The following is a 19,025-nucleotide window of genomic DNA, read 5'->3' on the forward strand; positions in this document are numbered from 1 at the left end:
GGGCCTAGCCCAAACCATGAAAAACAGCCCCAGACCATTATTCCTCCTCAATCAAACTTTCCAGTTGGCACGATGCATTCAGGCAGGTAGCGTTCTGCTGGCATCCTCCAAACCCAGATTTGTCCTTCGGACTGCCAGATGGTGAAGCGTGATTCATCCCGCCAAAGAACACGTTTCCACTGCTCCAGAGTACAATGCGGCAAGCTTTAGACCACTCCAGCCGACGCTTGGCATTGTGCATGGTGATCTTAGGCTTATGTGTGACTGCTCGGCCATGGAAACCTATTTCATGAAGCTTCCATCAAAAAGTTATTGTGCAGACGTTGCTTCCAGAGGCAGTTTGGAATTCGGTAGGGAGTGTTGCAACCACGCTATGCGCTTCAACACTCGACGGTCCCGTTCTGTGAGCTTGTGGCCTACCACTTTGCGGCTGAGCTGTTGTTGCTCCTAGACCTTTCCACTTCACAATAACAGCACTTACAGTTGATCGGGGCAACTCTGGCAGGACAGCAATTTGATGAACTGTCTTGTTGGAAAGGTGGCCTCCTATGACGGTGCCACGTTGAACGTCACTGAGCTCTTCATTGAGGCCATTCTACTGCCAATGTTTGTCTATGGAGATTGTATGGCTATGCGCTCGATTTTATACACCTGTCAGCAACATGCAATTTACTCAATTAAATATCAAGGTGTATGTATGCATTGTTTTTGAATCCCTGTGACCACTAAGATTAGACAACTGTCAGGACAAATAGTTTGGGTGAATTCATCAACAGAGTAACTGTCAGAAGAACATGTCAGTTTTTAATAGCTGCCTTCAGGATCTAGGATGGCCACTTGGTGTCCATCGGGATGACAAGGACATATATTGTGAGTAACCATAGACTCTAATGAGTGGTTGACATGCGCTATTCTGATTCACAGTGAAGGGTTTTGTGGAGTTAAATATCCTCAAATGTGGCATTTTTATTGATGTGCAACATCTTTGTCTCTAGAGTGTTGGTGGATGTTTTTTTTAAGCGGAATGTTGAACTCTAAATATTTTCTGTACAATTAAAAAAAAAAAAAAAAAAACGTTTATTTCCTACACTGTAAATGTGTGATATTGTATAATTTAGCTTTTTTGTTAAGCAGTAAGTTGCTGTATAATGTGTGAAAAATACACCTAATTATTCCAGTGTTAGTAATAAAAGTTTAGCACTACTTATTAAAAGCCATGATTTTATTTTTTTTACACAATCTGAAGTTATGGGTAGTAGAAGTGCTCATGAACTAAATATACTATGCCGAGGACAACCTATGCCTATGGGACAATCACAATTGCGTACTCCTCTCCTCATTGAAGTAAAAGTTCAGAGGGGAGGGACTTTAGCTTTCTCATCCAATGGTTTTTGAGGAGGCGAGGAGAGGACGCAAGGAGGGTGTCATTGAGATTCTCCCACAGGTTGGTGGCTCCTTGTTTGGGGAGGACGGGCTCTTGGTAATGGCTGTAGCGGAATCAGTGGAATGGTATCAACTACATGGTTTCCATGTGTTTGATTCCATTCCTTTACTCCGTTCCAGACATTTATGAGCCGTCCACCCCTCAGCAGCCTCAGGACTTCTCCCCATGTCCAATGAGACAGAGGCCATGTACAGCGAGGAAGTCAGTTTCATGTGAAAGGATATTTAGTTAAAGAACTACTCAGAGATAATTGTGTCCTTAGTTACAATAAAACTTCACTGCATCTGCATGACCCCGCGAGAATACCGTCTCTTGTCATCGCCCTTCTGCATCATTATCGCGAGGTTTGATCAGCTGTTAGGTCTGTTTTTAGAGTCTAGTGCTTGGATAGTCAACACGTGGGGAGGATAGAGAAAGAGAGACAGTGTAGGGGGGCACACGTTGGGATTGAGTCGGGCCCGGAATACGTACGTTTATATCACGATACTTTAATTCACCGTGGCGGCGCGGAGGACGCTTGTATACTGTAAGTATTGTCCAGGGCTGCTAATGTAAAATTGACAGCCGGAGACCCACAGAAGATGTCAGTTTGATATGTAGCCTGGCTAGCTACATCAATGTAACAATCTGGAGTTGTTATGCCAGTTGGCTACAATTTTACACTACAAAGTGTTTCATTACAATAAATGGAACAGTCGTCGTTTCGCTAAATTAGTTACAAATGTATCATTCTAGAAATGTGCAGCCCTGAAGCCCTTGTCATTGAATACATGTTGCACGTAGACATCGAACTATGTAGTTTATTCGGCGTCCTAAAATGACAATGTACTCAACATATAAATCACAATTTTGTGTCCATGAGTTTGCTTGGACGGATCATGTTAATTGCTAACAAACAAGGTGGTTATCCACGATGTCCAGCTAGCAAGCTAACGAACGTTTCGAGGCCCACGCTGCAGAGTTAGCCTAGCATTGCCAGGCTAACCTACATGACTACTACAATATCATAATGCACAATATATGCGACGTTTGGTCACGATCTACTCGACTGCCAGGACACAATTTAAATGTTACGGTAGCGGAACAGTTTGCCGCGTGCCTCGCAGTAACATTGTGAATGAAGTGTCAGAGTTCAGACTCAACGAAAATGGCTAACCGTAGCCTAATGCTTAAATTAATTAGGCACATAAATGCACTGTTTCGCCAAGATCTCGAATATATCGTGTTTGGTTAAATCATTTAAAGTCATTGTGATTTAACTCGTTTTAAATGGTGTTTATTGTTACAATAGTGTTGGGCTACCCGGCAAACATACATTGCAAATCATCATGCGTTGCGGCCTACCATGCTTTTATCACACTCGGTGTAGGTCAAAGCTAGCAAGTTACCTAGCCCAAACACTCTGCCCTTATGCAGCTATTGCACAAGCACTGGGAGCCTCGAAACTTTGCCATTTGTCAGTCTCTGCTCTGGAATGACAAGTATTTGCTATAGGCTGTCAAGTAGCGGTGCATAGGCTATTTCTGAAGCCCAATAACGTCGACGCAAATATAGCCTGCTCAATCAACCATCAAATATTCCCTGAAACGTTAATTGAGGCCCGGTTTTATAGGACACAGTCAGTGTACAATGGAACTGTAATGTAAATATTCTCCATCACATTTGTGTAAACTGCTATGGGATTAATTCTCCTCGTAGGATTGCTTACAGTTGAGGACTAGAAAGCTCTCGACTGGGGGAGAAGCATTATAATCGTAGGTCTTTTACAAGGTTGCCTCGTATTCCCAATGCAGCATCGCTGTGTAATAACTGCTCGTGCTCAGCGCATTGTATGGTTTGTAACATGTAAAGCAAATACCGAGTGACCCTTCCCTTATCTACCTCCAAGGTCGTACAGCAGCGCAGCTTGATTATTTCGAGTCTCCAGTAAGTAGGCATGCCTATGCAGGCGGTGGAGTGAAACACGCACACATGGCGAGTGTGCGCAGAGAAAGATAGTGGCCAAATCCTTTCATTAGGCGACTGGACTAACTTTGTGTAGTGGGCGTTGTTTATTCTAACCTTGTCGAAGGTGAATGTCAGAACAACTCATGACACACAGGATTTTTTTAATGCACTCTAGCGACTTTTGAACTTTTCCTTTTGAAAAACAATATCCAGTATAGATACAGTAATGTACATGCGTAATGGTACACCAAAATATGTTTTGAGCAGAATAGTGTTTTTTTTAGACACAACTGCAAACTTGAAGGAGTTGGTCTGATGGGTGCACTCTGTCATCAGCATCCAGCTTGTACGAACTATAGAGGATCAATAGACCACTAAAGAGGAAAGGCCCACCTGTCTAGTGCCATGTCATGAGGATACCTGGACTACCTGTTGAGATGTGCTTTTGGTTAGGTAAATCAGGTGATAAATGAGTTAAAAAGGAGTCGGGTGCGTCTTTAGCTAGCAAGGTGTCATGGACCTTCAGTAGGGTCTCGCTTGTTAAACTAGTCTGCATAACTAGAGGAATCTATGATGAACCAGCCTTGAGGTCCAGCATATAAAGTGATACTAGTTCCAGCACGTTGCCTAATCCAACGTCGTATGATTTTATAGTGTGGTGTGTGTATTTTACTAAAGCCTTACTCCGCAAGATGCCCCTATTTGGCCTTGTGCAAAACTGACGTAGCCCTGATCAGTTTACTGTTTCATTCACATTAGATATCTTCCACCATGTTGGTGGTTAGTATTAGACGAATACTGTTGTCATGGTTATTAATCAGTCAATTTTAAGTTAAATGGTGCTGACTACATCGGCTATTCAGGATGAGGGAAATCATTGAATGTCATTATAAATCCAGACATTGTTTTGACAAGGCTGGAACAGGGAAACTGGTGTGGGGCTAGCCTCAAATGCACAACTGCCAGGGATAGGTTTCCTCTGCTCTGCCTTATCAATCTGATGGTTGCTCAAGTTATAAACTCTGTTGGTGTTGTGATGAAGAGTCTTGCAACTTGCAATCTATTCAGTTAAATAACACTCTCCAGCACAATATTCTTAAAATGCATCTTAATATCATATAATGCCACTGTTCGTTAATTTCTATGATATTAGACCTTCAATCCAATGTCTTCCATCCAACATTTGATCAGAAAATCCTATACATATCAATGTGAAACTCCTAAAGCTTTCTGCTTCTGCTTTTCTACCCAGTTTAATTGAGAAAACTGTTGTGCTGTGCAGGCCACCTAGTTTTTACATTTAAAAATGTAACCTTTTAACTAGGCAAGTCAATTAAGAACAAATTCTTATTGACAATGACTGCATTCACCGGCCAAACCCGGACTACTTGGCCTTATGTGACTCCCAATCACAGCCGGTTGTGTTACAGCCTGGATATATGACGGTGACATGTTTGTTTTTGTCTACCCTGGGGGCAGATGTTACGGTTAGCTGGTTATATAGGGATGCTTAAGAAGCCACAACTGGGCAAGGTGGTGTCATAGTGGTGGTGGGGCTGCTCTGGGACAGGGAGGGGGTGGTCCTGCCAGTCTTGCGCTGTGTGACTAATGCTATCTGATTGACCCCGATCTAATCCCTGTCCTTCAACCATGAAGTCCCAGTGACTCCTGCTCCCCCCACATCACTGCCCTACTCTATCCCGCCTACAGGAATCCACCATTGGAATTCTGGAAAGCCCCTCACGTCAAAATATGATGAAGCAAATTGTTTTTGTGGCTGGCTTTGTTTCCAGTCTGCTAGTTTAGATGTTGTATAATGTTTTTAGAATGCATACATTTGTTACAAAGGTGAAAGAGGACTGATGATGGCACTGTGTTTTTCAGCCTACACAAGGTTTTTAGTTAGCCAAAGAAGCATACTACAATAGTTTGGATATATGGTAATTATATAAGATAAGGCTACATAATTTATTTAATTTCCTTATGGACACTATTGAAATGGACAGCAAGGGATGTATAATTTACTAACCAGGTCCATGCACCTTGCCATTCACTGTGGATCATGCACCGATGCTCTGTTTTGATAAACTACTGGCTCATGGCGAATCGGGAGAACAGGTTTTGAAATGTGGAGGTGCTAAGGCTGCGTTGACACAGGCAGCCCAAAAAATGTGTCCCACTAATTGGGCTTTTGACTGATCAGATCTGAACAATATCCTATGTGAGATTGGTCAAAATACCTATTAGTGGGGAAATGATCAGAAATGGACTGCCTGTGTAAACGCTTAATTGGTGAACTTGTCTAATAAGAAACCCTTGTTTTTGATCTCTGCCCTACTGAAAATGACCCAATCTTGGTTTCTCTGGAGGCATTTGAAGCCTACCTGTTTTTCCCTGCACATCGATACCTTTACTTGGGTGGGTGTTAGGGCGGCCCACAATTCACCTCTCCTAATCCCATGTCATTCATCTCGGAGCCTCTTATAGGTGCATAAGCTCTGTAAAACAAGAGGCTCGTTGAGGTTCTCACGTCTTCCGTATTGCCAGGTGTGGAAGTTTCTAGGAAGTCATTAGTGTGTTGCTTCTGCTGCCCTCTGCTGTGTGCTGTTGTCCTTTGAACAGGTTAAATATGTAATGGACTCATACAAATGGCCCTGGAAGGTCCTCATTTTCAAACCATTGCCTAAGCAAATGGCTAATATCAATGGGACAAGTTTCTGCTCATTGGAAAGTCAAGTCCTCCTCAGTTGTGGGGTATGAAGGAACTGAACTATGGTTAAAACCGCAGTGATTAGCGTCTCCTCACACACAGCCACTCTGTGAATGTGACCTTTCATGTACCCTACCTGTACAGTGCAGACTGACACTGGCTTTGTCAGTTCCAGCTTCACAGTGTTCTGCACGTTCCGGGCCATAGAGTTTAAAGTCCAGGTTCATGTTGACCCAGACCTGGCTCCTGTGTATGTGCCTGCTGTGTGTATTGGTGCTTGCTAAGGGGCAGTGGAAGCCTAGCCGTCACACACCCTAGTAGGCTGGGAGAAGGAAGAAGAGGGGGGGGGCAGCTGGAGTCACCCCTGTGATGCATTCCTTCCTTCTACAGTCTGGGTCTGTTAAGGAAAGGCATGCACGGACTTCCTTTTTTAACATTGAGTGCTTCGACCAATCAGCAGTGGAGGAGCTGGGCATGCCCAGTAGGTACAGGGAGGTTAAACATTAGCCCTGATGGTGGCACAGCTGCTTCTTATGCTAGGAACTAGGTCTTTGTGTTGCAGCTTGGTTTAGTTCAGAAGTAGAAACAAATATTACTTCAAGCCACAGGAATGGGAATGTCTCTGTGTTTGAACGTTTCTCAATGAGGCAATAGAAAACCGTGGCGTGACCAATGTCCGCTATCGGGCTTTTACAGGCATGTGTATGTTCATTCATGTCAAAAGGAGTATATTATGTTCAGGCCGCTGTGACTTTGTTCACCAGGAGCTGTTGACAAAAGTTCTGTGTCAGTGTCGTATGCATCCAAAAGCATTTTGTAGCTCATCAAGTGGGTGTGGTGGTGTGAGAGAGATTTTTTGGCATGAATGACGTCACTACTTGACTAAGTCATTTGTTAGTCTAGGCCTTTTCTCAGGAGTAACGCCTCATCAGGTTTCATTACTGTCGTTTCTTTGAAGCTCTGCTCGCACCTGTTAACAACCATGATAGTTTCTAAAGTATTTATTTCTTTAAAGCCTTTTTGTCCAGTATTTTTAGCTATCATAAGACAGTTTCCTTATGATCATCACATGTTGTTCTCCCAGTGACGTTCTTATTGTCAGAGCTGTGTGAACAGGGCTGAAACCTTTTGAATCGATTTGCCACTCGCACACCCTTCTAGTGGGTGTGATTACACATGTACACACTACAGTGCTATAGTGTACTTGCTATAGTCTTTACACTATCATAATACCCAGAGATACTTTTTGGGGCTAAGTGTCAACCAAGACCCTTAGGCTATTCAAAATGTTAGCCAGTTTGTCGTAACTTAATATCCTATTTAACATTATAGTCCTGATCTCAAAATGAGTGAAAGTGAAAGATGCACATATCTCCCTCCAATAAGCTAACCTCTGCCTTTCTCACTCTCTCTCTCCCTCCACATACAGGTGTAGTTGCTAGGGTCCTGAGGAGATGCCACTGAGGTTCCGGTCTATTGTCCCGTACACGCTGCCTGGAGTGCTGGCGCTTATAGGCTGGTGGTGGTACATCTCACGCAAGAAAGAGCGAATCACCAACCACGACAGCGAAGAGGGAGCAGCGGCCATGGGCCTGCTGACGTCCCCGGCTCTCAGTGAGGGCAGCAACGGCCTGGTAGAGAAAGGGACAGTGTCCCACTGCACTACCCCCACAACCAGCAGCAGCAGCTGTAGAGAGAGAACAGCCAGCAGCAGAGTCAGACCATCCAAGGCCAAAGAGCAACGGTCAACAGAACAGGATGTCGTAGCACAGATTCACATCCCGGCCATTAAGGCCGAGGCAGTAGAGGTACAGAGTACATCCTGTTCACCTACAGAGAGGGCCTCTCACCACCCAGACAGAGCCAGTGCAGTTACAGACCCTGGTGTAGATAGCTGCCGACAGACATCCAGGAGCAGTTCTCCCCCAACCTCGCCTTTACCAACACAGACCAGGGAGGAGAGCTCGGGCCCCCCGGGAGAACACTGGGCCACTGTGCAGAGCCCGCCAGCCACCATTGCCTTGGTTACAGTGCCGGTGAAATCAACGGTTACCGAGCAGGTCCCTGCTCCAGTGAAGGAGGCCATCTCCACAGCATCAGAAGCACTTGTACTCTCCCAGACGGCCCACGCCACGACTAGTTCCTCCATAGCAGCAGACCTGACGAATGCAGAGAGGCCCGATCCAGAGGGAGAGGTGGCAGCAGCCCATGAGGCAGCAGTGGCCTTCACCCAGAACCTGCTGGTGCAGCTAGTGGCTAAAGATTCGCTCCCGGTCCCCTCCAGCAGTACCAAAGATGAGCTGCCCTCCTCGCCTGTCATCTCAGCTGAGATGCCGGCCCGGGCTCTGAAAGTAGTCATACATGAACCTCTCTTTCCAGAGACCCCCACATCATTGCAGGGCTCCTACCATGCCGTCATCACCAGTACTCTGGCCTCCCCAGCCCAAGGCCACCAGCTAGAGAAAGGGGCACCTGGCAGCACTGAGGAGCTGGAGTACCTGGCAGCAGGTCTGATCACTGAGGTCATCTCTGCAGCCACCCAGGAGGTCCTCAGTGTTACCTCCTGTCCAGAGACCTGGCTCGGTCAATCCGCCACCGAGCACAGCTTCAGAAGCACCCCACTGGCCAATGGGAGGCCATGCTCTGAGCAAGAGCCACTCACAAGGAACATGGAGGAAGGGCCCTCCCCGATAAGCCACGCTGAGACAGAGTGGAGAGAGCAGCAGGAAGAAGGGATGCCCAATGGTTGCCCGCCCGCCCCGGCATGGGAGCAAATGGGGACAGCGAAAGCACTGAGTAACCCCTGGGCAACAGCATCCTCGCAGGAGGGGAGGGAAGAAGTGAGGGGCATGCCTAGCAACCTGGACAAACTGAAGGGAGATGACGGGGTGATGGTGGCAGAGGACTCGGCCTGTAGTACGTGCCACTCTGAGGATGGGGTCAGTAGTGAGGACCAGCAGAGCAGGGAGAGCCGGGAGGATCTGATCCAGGTGTCAGGGATGTCTGAGGGGGAGGGTGGTCTGCCCCAAGCCCCAGAAGAGGTAGTGACCGAGGCAGAGGTCATGGCAGCCCTACCAGGCCATGTGCTGGGGGCTGTCGGCCAAGTGAAGAGGCTCAACGGCATGGGCCTGAGGAACGGTTCTCATGGGATGAGTGAGACTGAGACCGATCAGTCTGGAGGTAGGAGCACACACCACACCCTGTAGTGGGGTCAGGCTCATGGCACACCCTAGCACTGATCTACACATGGCTCAAATACCCAGACAGAGCATGATTGAGGTTCATGGACACTTGTCTGTCGTAGTCTCCCCTACGTGCCTTTTGATTTCCATCATTATTTACAGTGTCTCCAGACAGAGGGGCAAGCTGAGGGAAGAAGAAGAAAGCCTTCTGTGTCAACACAGAGACCTTTGTTCAACATTAGATTACATCTACCAACATTAAAAAGCTGAGAGAAATGTTGCACAAACTAAGTGTTAATCATTTGGAATGTCACCGGCTTTGGTATTAGATCTGGTTAAATTATTATATTCAGAAGTAGGCAAGAGTGTGTGAAGGGGGGGGGGGGGTGTTAACTCTTCTTCTGTGATGCAGCTTTCCAATTCCAACTAATGTGATCTCCAAAAAGTAGCTGGAGGAGTACATGACCGATGTGGGCCAAACAAGCTAGTCTGCCACCAGAAAAGAAAAGCACACAGTTCAGCATATCTCCTATTTTGAAAATCTATGAAATGCTTTAAATAATAATTATAATCAAGGGGATAATATTCTCAACTTAATCTTCTTTGCTGGTGATGTTGGCTAATACAGAACAGTATGCTGGCTAGTTATCACTTATAGTTTTGGATGAAGTTAGTCCTTAGATACTGTTCTACTAGATACCACCCTGGGGCTATAAGGACTGTGGCTGTGTTTCTACTAGATACCACCCTGGGGCTATAGGGACTGTGGCTGTGTTTCTACTAGATACCACCCTGGGGCTTATAGGGACTGTGGCGTTGTTTCTACTAGATACCACCCTGGGGCTATAGGGACTGTGGCTGTGTTTCTACTAGATACCACCCTGGGGCTATAGGGACTGTGGCTGTGTTTCTACTAGATACCACCTGGGGCTATAGGGACTGTGGCTGTGTTTCTACTAGATACCACCCTGGGGCTATAGGGACTGTGGCTGTGTTTCTACTAGATACCACCCTGGGGCTATAGGGACTGTGGCTGTGTTTCTACTAGATACTGCGCTGGGGCTATAGGGACTGTGGCTGTGTTTCTACTAGATACCAGCCTGGGCTATAGGGACTGTGGCTGTGTTTCTACTAGATGCTGTGCTGGGGCTATAGGGACTGTGGCTGTGTTTCTACTAGATACCACCCTGGGGCTATAGGGACTGTGGCTGTGTTTCTACTAGATACCACCCTGGGGCTGTAGGGACTGTGGCCGTGTTTTCTACTAGATGACTGTGCTGGGGCTATAGGGACTGTGGCTGTGTTTCTACTAGATGCCGTGCTGGGGCTATAGGGACTGTGGCTGGTTTCTACTAGATACCACCCTGGGGCTATAGGGACTGTGGCTGTGTTTCTACTAGATGCCACCCTGGGGCTATAGGGACTGTGGCTGTGTTTCTACTAGATACCACCCTGGGGCTATAGGGACTGTGGCTGGTTTTTCTACTAGATGCCACCCTGGGGCTATAGGGACTGTGGCTGTGTTTCTACTAGATCACCCTGGGGCTATAGGTATTGTGGCTGTGTTTCTACTAGATACCACCCTGGGGCTATAGGTATTGTGGCTGTGTTTCTACTAGATACCACCCTGGGGCTATAGGGACGTGGCTGTGTTTCTCTAGATACCACCCTGGGGCTATAGGGACTGGGCTGTGTTTCTACTAGATACCACCCTGGGGCTATAGGGACTGTGGCTGTGTTTCTACTAGATACCACCCTGGGGCTATAGGGACTGTGGCTGTGTTTCTACTAGATACCACCCTGGGGCTATAGGGACTGTGGCTGTTTCTACTAGATACCACCCTGGGGCTATAGGGACTGTGGCTGTTTTTCTACTAGATACCACCCTGGGGCTATAGGACTGTGGCTGTGTTTCTACTAGATACCACCCTGGGGCTATAGGGACTGTGGCTGTGTTTCTACTAGATACCACCCTGGGCTATAGGGACTGTGGCTGTTTCTACTAGATACTGGCCTGGGCTATAGGGAATGTGGCCGTGTTTCTACTAGATACCACCCTGGGCTATAGGGACTGTGGCTGTGTTTCTACTAGATACCACCCTGGGGCTATAGGGACTGTGGCTGTGTTTCTACTAGATGCTGTGCTGGGGCTATAGGGACTGTGGCTGTGTTCTACTAGATGCTGTGCTGGGGCTATAGGGACTGTGGCTGTTTTTCTACTAGATACTGCGCTGGGGCTATAGGGACTGTGGCTGTGTTTCTACTAGATACCACCCTGGGGCTATAGGGACTGTGGCTGTGTTTCTACTAGATGCTGTGCTGGGGCTATAGGGACTGTGGCTGTGTTTCTACTAGATGCTGTGCTGGGGCATAGGACTGCTGGCTGTTTTTCTACTAGATACTGCGCTGGGGCTATAGGTATTGTGGCTGTGTCACAAACATGACGAGTCACACCTAAAGCTGGGTGTTCTTGAAAAGATTAGAGGTCACAGTCACACAAGGTGAACTCGAGTGTCATTGTGTTTTTGGTCTGTCAGAGCAGCACTGTGGTCAGATATGCCATGGTGGTGTGTGCACGTATGGGTGGACTTCAGATGAGTGTTTGTTAGTGGTCTTATGCCCTGTGTGTGATTAGTTTGAGTAGCAGCTCAATGTCGTATGGGTGAGGTTGGTGATCTGGTGAATGTCTTAACTTGTGCATATGTTTATTTTATTTTGTGTTTTTTGGTATTTTGTGAGGATCCTCCGGACCTTCAGGTTATCCAGGCGAGTCATGTGTGTTTGTATGGTACATGTTTATGTTAGAGACACCTGTCTTGTCTGGGTGTGTAATTGTGAGGCGAGTAAAATACCTGTCTGACTCAGAACTGTGTGTGTCCAGGCTCGGATGTGAACAGCATGGACTCGGTAGACAGCGGCTTCACCATGGGAGCTAGGGACAGTGGCAGCCCTGCCATGGCTCTGGGCTCTGAACTCATCGTTTGGGAGATTGAGGTGCCAAAGGTGAGCCTGTTCCATCCCGTCCCACACACCACAGGGACTTGATTTATTGACTAGTTTTCATAGGAAATCACAAATTCTAACCCAATATCTCCTTGTAATGTGTTCTTCTGTCTCTGTTCTCTCTCTCTCAGCATCTGGTGGGTCGGTTAATTGGGAAACAGGGGCGATACGTGAGCTTCCTGAAGCAAAGCTCTGGTGCAAAGATCTACATCTCCACCCTGCCTTACACTCAAGAGTTCCAGATCTGCCACATAGAGGGTGAGGTGTAGTATAATGCTGTGCTGTCAGAAGGAGCAGGAGTAACTTGGCTGTAGGTAGTGAACTGGTGGTAGAATTCTCCTGGTTTAATGTGTGTCCCTTCTAGGTTCCCAGCAGCAGGTGGACAAAGCCTTGTCCCTGATCGGGAAGAAGTTTAAGGATTTGGACCTGACCAACCTCTATGCCCCCCCACCTCTGCCGCTCACGCTGCCGTCGCTGCCCTCGCTGCCCATGACCACCTGGGTAAGGATGGTACCTAGAGAGCCTGGATGGTGTCTCTCTTCCTGTCTCTCAAATCTGTTTTATTATGCTTTATTTGCGCGATAGTTAAGGCCCCCCAAATTGATATCAAGACTTGTCAAAGAAAGTGGTTTAACTAAAAGAATGAGATGTCTAACCAAATGGCTTCTCCTTTTGAAAGTTGTTAACTTCTCTGTTTCCTCTCCCAGCTCCTGCTCCCTAGCGGTGTGACCGTAGAGGTGATCGTAGTGAACATTGTYTCGGCGGGTCACCTCTTCGTCCAGCAGCACACACACCCTACGTACCACGCCCTGCGCAGCCTGGACCAGCAGATGTTCCTGTGTTACTCCCAGCCAGACACACCCACCCTGCCCTCACCTGCGGAGGGTAAGAGACCCCCAAGGAGGGACGTGTGTGACTGGATGTTTTTGAACCAGTTGTGTGATCCAGACTCGATGCTCTCCCTCTCTCTGTCTCAGTGGGGGTGATCTGTGCGGCGCCAGCGGTAGAGGGAGCCTGGTGGAGAGCCCAGGTCATCTCCTTCTACAAAGACACCAACGAGGTTGAGATCCGATATGTGGACTATGGCGGCTATGACAGAGTGAAGATTGACACACTACGACAAATAAGGTGGGCCCCCTCTGGTCAAAAAGAGTTGTGTATCATATAGGGAACAGAATGTAATGTAAGCAGGGACAGCAGGCCATTCTGCACACTGACTGCTCTAATGTGAAATCCTTATGTTCAGGTCGGACTTCGTAACATTACCGTTCCAAGGTGCAGAAGTATTACTGGACAACATTGCCCCCCTTCCAGGTAATGTCCTTTTATTTAGCTATTTGACATGGTATCACTTTACAATTGCGATAGATGTCTTATTCTCAAGGACGATTTCCAAAATCAAGAAACAAATCCAATTGTATGTCAAACTGTTCCAAAGTCATCCTGCCTGTGGAATGTCGTCAAATCTACTGTTGTCAATTGCATTAACACATCTATAAATGCATCCATCCACAGGAGAGAAGAGCTTTTCAACAGAGGCCACCTCTGCACTGGAGGAGATGACGAGAGGGGTAGCACTGCTTGCACAGGTAACAAAATTACAGCCTCCAGCACCGTGAGGCTAACTGGAAGGCACTGCACGCTCCACAGAAGGTAATTTGTTGCTAACCCGGCTTTTTCCTGTCTTCCAGGTCACAAACTACGACAACAACACTGGTCTCCCATTGGTCCAGATGTGGAATATGGTTGGAGAAGAGGTATGTTCACATTGATCAATGGATTTGGCATGGAAATGTTTGAGATACTACAATAGAAGTGTGTAAATATAAATTTGGTGAAGTGAGTAGTCTTTGTGGTGTATGGTTTATATACTTCTGTATTTAACAAACCTAGACATTTCAGAGAAACATTCCAATGGCTGGCTAACGACACTGTCGGTATCAATTATGTTATTTGACATTAATCTGATGAATCTATCTTTCTCCATCTTGCTCTCCGCTTCCCTCCAGCTGCTATCAGTGAACCGCACACTGGCAGAGCGAGCATTGAGTACCTGGGTTGACAGCTTTTGAACCTTGCTGTCTGACCCCGCCCACCACCCCTCAACCCCTTCTCAGCTCCACCACACCCCTTCTTCTCACCTAATCTCTGGAGTCTGGCCCTACCAGCCCTCCAGATACACCCCATAACACTTCCATGGAGGAACACAACTGCTGGATTTGGGAATACTTTTTGTTTGTTTTGTTTTTGTTTGTTGGGTTTTTACACCACGTTTTCAAAAATAAATTAAAAATGGTTGAATGCAGAAAAGACAACGAAGTATTGCGTCAGAATAAGCCAACACCTCTCCTCCCCCACACACCAAAATAAATTGAAGAAGGAAAATAAAGTACTTGTACATTTTAAAAAGAAATCTATATTGTAACTAAATAAAGGTCGATCTGATTTTTCGTTCCTATCTGACTTTTCACTCCACAACTTTGCCTGTGGATTCTCATGCTGTGGATGTATAACTCAATAGAAAACACTGTCAATGGAGAAATAACCTCACTGTCAGCTGTAACTACATATATACAATTATATAGTGACAACGAAGGAATTGGGCTGTGAAGATTGGGCTAAATGTGAGGTTTCTACATTATTGTACGTAGTGCAGTAGCCACGGTCTCCATTTCATGTGCTGGGTGGCTATGTCTTGTCGTTCGGTCCCATCATGACAGCCGTGGACATACAGGCCTGGTGGGCTAAGAATGGTGTCTGGATTCACGGTTGTGACTAAGGCCGTTGTCTGTGGAGACCAAAAAAAACGTAGATCTCAGCTTTGCTGGTGCTCACCACAACCACAGTCAAGGAACCAGACGGGTGGGGGTGACTGACAGGGAGAAGGTGCAGAACCGGGGTCCCAGGAGTCGTGTGAAGGCCTGTTCATCTGCCCTGGCCCCTCCAGTCTGTACAACACTGTGGCCTTATTGAGAAACAAAACGCGCTTCCTTTTCTGGGATCTCCAACTGACCTGCAAGCAGACCAAGCTGACCCCTCCTTTCTCTCCATCTATGTGGCTCGGGGTGACACCATTCAATCGTAGGTTGCCTTCAGCGTTTTTCCATCATCCTGCCTGGCATCACAGCTGGCACCCCCACCACTACATTTCAGATCCACTACTGTTATCTGGAGCTGTTGAGTCTGGGACATGACATGGGGCTGGCTGTCTGGGGTGGAAGGGTAGGGCTGCACCAGCTCCACTCTTTTCCCCTCGACTGACTCCAGGGGCCTGGCGTAACTCTTGGTGCAGCTGTCTAAGGACTTCAAGAGAGTGGACACCACTGTGCGGTAGTATTGGTTTGTGTGGAAACACTACGACCACAGACAGACCTTTGATACCTGACCTGGAACTCTTACAGAACGGGCCCAGTGCTCATATAAAAAATCTGTCTTCTAATATGCATGTTAACCTACCCAGGTCTGCGTCCCTCTAATGGTCTTCACTGTATTTTTCCTCCTACATACTGACCCCGAAACATTATTACACATTACATTTGTGTTGCAGTTTCCATACTTAAAAGTAGTTTAATGGATCCAAAATGAAGTCTTGCAGACTACTCACTCTGTATGGTACCCAGCGGGTTGGAATGGGTTTATAGCCACTTTGCACGGTGAGAAATTAGGTCCTTGAAGGTACTGGTCCTCTTCACTCAGCAGTGTATGAAAGTACAGAGAAAGTGAGCCATGAGAATCAGTCTCCCACACTGCAGATATTATTGTAATAGATACAATGCATTTGGGAAGTATTCAGACCCCTTGAATTTGTCCACATTTTATGTTACAGCCTTGTTCTAAAATCTATTACATAGATTTTTTTCCCTCATCAATCTTCACACAATAACCCATTATGACTTTTTTTGTTGCGAATGTATAAAAAATGTAAAACAGAAACCTTTTTTTACATAAGTATTCAGACTCTTTGCTATGCCTTGAAATTGAGCTCGGATGCATCCTGTTTCCATTGATCTTCCTTGAGATGTTTCTAGAACTTGATTGGAGTCCACCTGTGGTAAATTCAATTGATTGGACATGAGTTGGAAAGGCACACAGTTGACAGTGCATGTCGGAGCAAAAACCAAACCATGAGGTCGAAGGAATTGTCCGTAGAGCTCCGAGACAGGATTGTGCCGAGGCACAGATCTGGAGAAGGGTACCAAAACATTTCTGCAGCATTGAAGGTCCCCAAGAACCCAGTGGCCTCCATCATTCTTAAATGGAAGAAGTTTGGAACCACCAAGACTCTTCCTAGAGCTGGCCGTCTAGCCAAACTGAGCAATCGGAGGAGAAGGGCCCCTTGGTCAAGGAGGTGACCTAAGAACCCGATGGTCATGCTGACAGAGATCGAGTTCCGCTGTGGAGGTGGGAGAACCTTCCAGAAGGACAACCATCTCTGCAGCACTCCACCAATCAGGCCTTTATGGTAGAGTGGCCAGACAGAAGCCACTCCTCAGTAAAAAGCACATGACAAGTTTGTCAAAAGGCACCTAAAGGACTCTGACCATGAGAAACAAGATTCTCTGGTCTGATGAAACCAAGATTGAACTCTGGCCTGAATGCCAAGCATCACGTCTGGAGGAAACCTAGCTCCATCCCTACGGTGAAGTATGGTGGTGGCAACATGCTGTGGGGATGTTTTTCAGCATCAGAGACTGGGAGACTAGTCAGGATTGAAGGGAAAGATGAACGGAGCAAAGTACAGAGAGAGATCCTTGATGAAAACCTGCTCCAGAGCGCTCAGGACCTCAGACTGGGATGAAGGTTAAACTTCTAACAGGACAAGCCAAGACAGCCAAGACAATACAGGAGTGGCTTCGGGACAAGTCTCTCTAAATGTCCATGGGTGGCCCAGCCAGAGCCCGGACTTGAACCCGATTGAACATCTCTGGAGAGACCTGAAAATAGCTGTGCAGCGACGCATCCAACCTGACAGAGCTTGAGAGGATCTACAGAGGAGAATGTGAGAAACTCCCCAAATACAGGTGTGCCAGGCTTTGTAGCGTCATACCCAAGAAGACTCAAGGCTGTAATTGTTGCCAAAGGTGCTTCAAGAAAGTACTGAGTAAAAGGTCAGAATAGTTATGTAAATTTGATGTTTAAGTTTTCGATTTTTTTATAAATTTGCTAAAATGTTTAAAACCTGTTTTTGCTTTGTCATGAGGTATTGTGTGTAGATTGAGAGGGGACAAAACTATTCAATCCATTTTAGAATAAGCCTGTTACAAAATGTGGAAAAGTCAAGGGGTTTCAATACTTTCTGAATGCACTGTAGCTTTTCTCAAAGCTTTATACTGGAGCTGTGCTTTGGTCTTGTTGGGTTTTGCATAGGATTAATTGCTTTGTCATTTATTGAACCAAATACATTTTTTGAATGTATTTCTGATCATGTTTCCTGATCAGTGTTGTCGTCCCCACCTGAGGCACAGAGGGCAGGACTCACCCCCAGCCTAGGCTATTGCTTTTAGGTGTAGGAGACATTATTACTGTACTTCTAGATTTGGAGCTCTCTGTCCTGGCTCGTTGCCTCACAATGCATTTTTTTTTTTTTTTTTTTTTTAATCAAAGCGTTGCTTTTGAATGTGTCCCATCTGCTAATCATACTACACACTTGAATTTGATTGCTCTGCTAATAAGGCAGCTTCCGTCCCTCTGCTTGGTCTTGTTGTGGCAGAGGACAGGATAGACAGGACGTTAAGAACAGGATAGAGTATGGATCTTACCTAACAGTTTCGCTTGACTGTATTCCTGCATTACTATTAAAACTGACAGCATTGGCATGTTAACCACATTACAAAATACTTACTTCCAAGGTGTTTAAATGTCAGTTATTGGTCAGTCCATTGTAAGTACTGTATCTCCCCTACCTTATAACTGTTCATGTTTTGTGGAACCATAGGAAGTAAGGCATCTAGCTACTAACTTACTACAAATTCAAGGCACTTGTCAAGGCTAGATAAGGTTATAGTCCAAAGCTGGTGTGGGGCAGGAGCCATATTGTATGAACTTTTCAGTCCCTTAACAGCTCTTTTAAACATGAAGTTTTCAACCAATGTCCTCTCCTCCTTGATTCCAGCTTGGTTATATCACAATCATCGAAGATTAATTACTCCGTTGATCCAAATGACACCTGTCTGCCCTGTCACTCAAACTCCTATCTTGCTTGATCAAACCAGAATTATTTCTTGACTTGTGCAGGTCTGTGTAAATAAGATATTTCACTGAACTTTTGTATAACACTGGAAACAAAGGGAACATGTTTTTTTGGTTCACCCCTTCCAAAACCGCTCGTTATGTCGGTAAGGCTGGTTTGAAGTGGTTGCTTAGCTAGATAATTAATAATTTGATTATTTAAATGAGTGTAAGCAATCCTGCCCAGAGCATTTAACATGTACAGGTCAGTTTTTGCAAGGCTCATCAAATGTTTGATTCTTGGTTGTACAGATCTATAAAATAAAGTTATTAAGTGCTACTGTTCTGTTATGAAATGTATGATTGTTTTACATTTCTCCCTCTAGGTGGAGGTGAAGATCTGCTGTACATATTAATCATTATGTCCAAGTAGTGTTGCTTCAATACTCTCAAATGCACAGAATTGCATATAGCACTTTGACAACTGCTGATATAAAAAGTGCTTTATGAAATGCATTTTATTGCAATTTGATAGTAAACAGTTCAAGGGCAACTCCACCACTTTTCAACT

At 46.0% G+C, this 19,025-nt stretch overlaps 1 protein-coding gene across 1 annotated transcript; it reads left to right on the top strand.

Annotated features, from left to right (window-relative positions):
- The first annotated feature begins 1,629 nt into the window (after positions 1-1,629).
- On the top strand, positions 1,630-18,794 carry akap1b (A kinase (PRKA) anchor protein 1b). Its single transcript, XM_023966885.2, has 11 exons — positions 1,630-1,970; positions 7,531-9,281; positions 12,165-12,286; positions 12,418-12,544; positions 12,651-12,787; positions 12,994-13,171; positions 13,264-13,414; positions 13,533-13,600; positions 13,802-13,875; positions 13,978-14,043; positions 14,296-18,794. The coding sequence occupies exons 2-11, from the start codon at positions 7,556-7,558 to the stop codon at positions 14,356-14,358; spliced, it is 2,712 nt and encodes a 903-aa protein (XP_023822653.1). The 5' UTR covers positions 1,630-1,970; positions 7,531-7,555; the 3' UTR covers positions 14,359-18,794.
- Positions 18,795-19,025: the final 231 nt, after the last annotated feature.

Source organism: Salvelinus sp. IW2-2015, linkage group LG22 (assembly GCF_002910315.2).
Source record: "Salvelinus sp. IW2-2015 linkage group LG22, ASM291031v2, whole genome shotgun sequence".
Lineage (NCBI taxonomy): Eukaryota > Metazoa > Chordata > Actinopteri > Salmoniformes > Salmonidae > Salvelinus > Salvelinus sp. IW2-2015.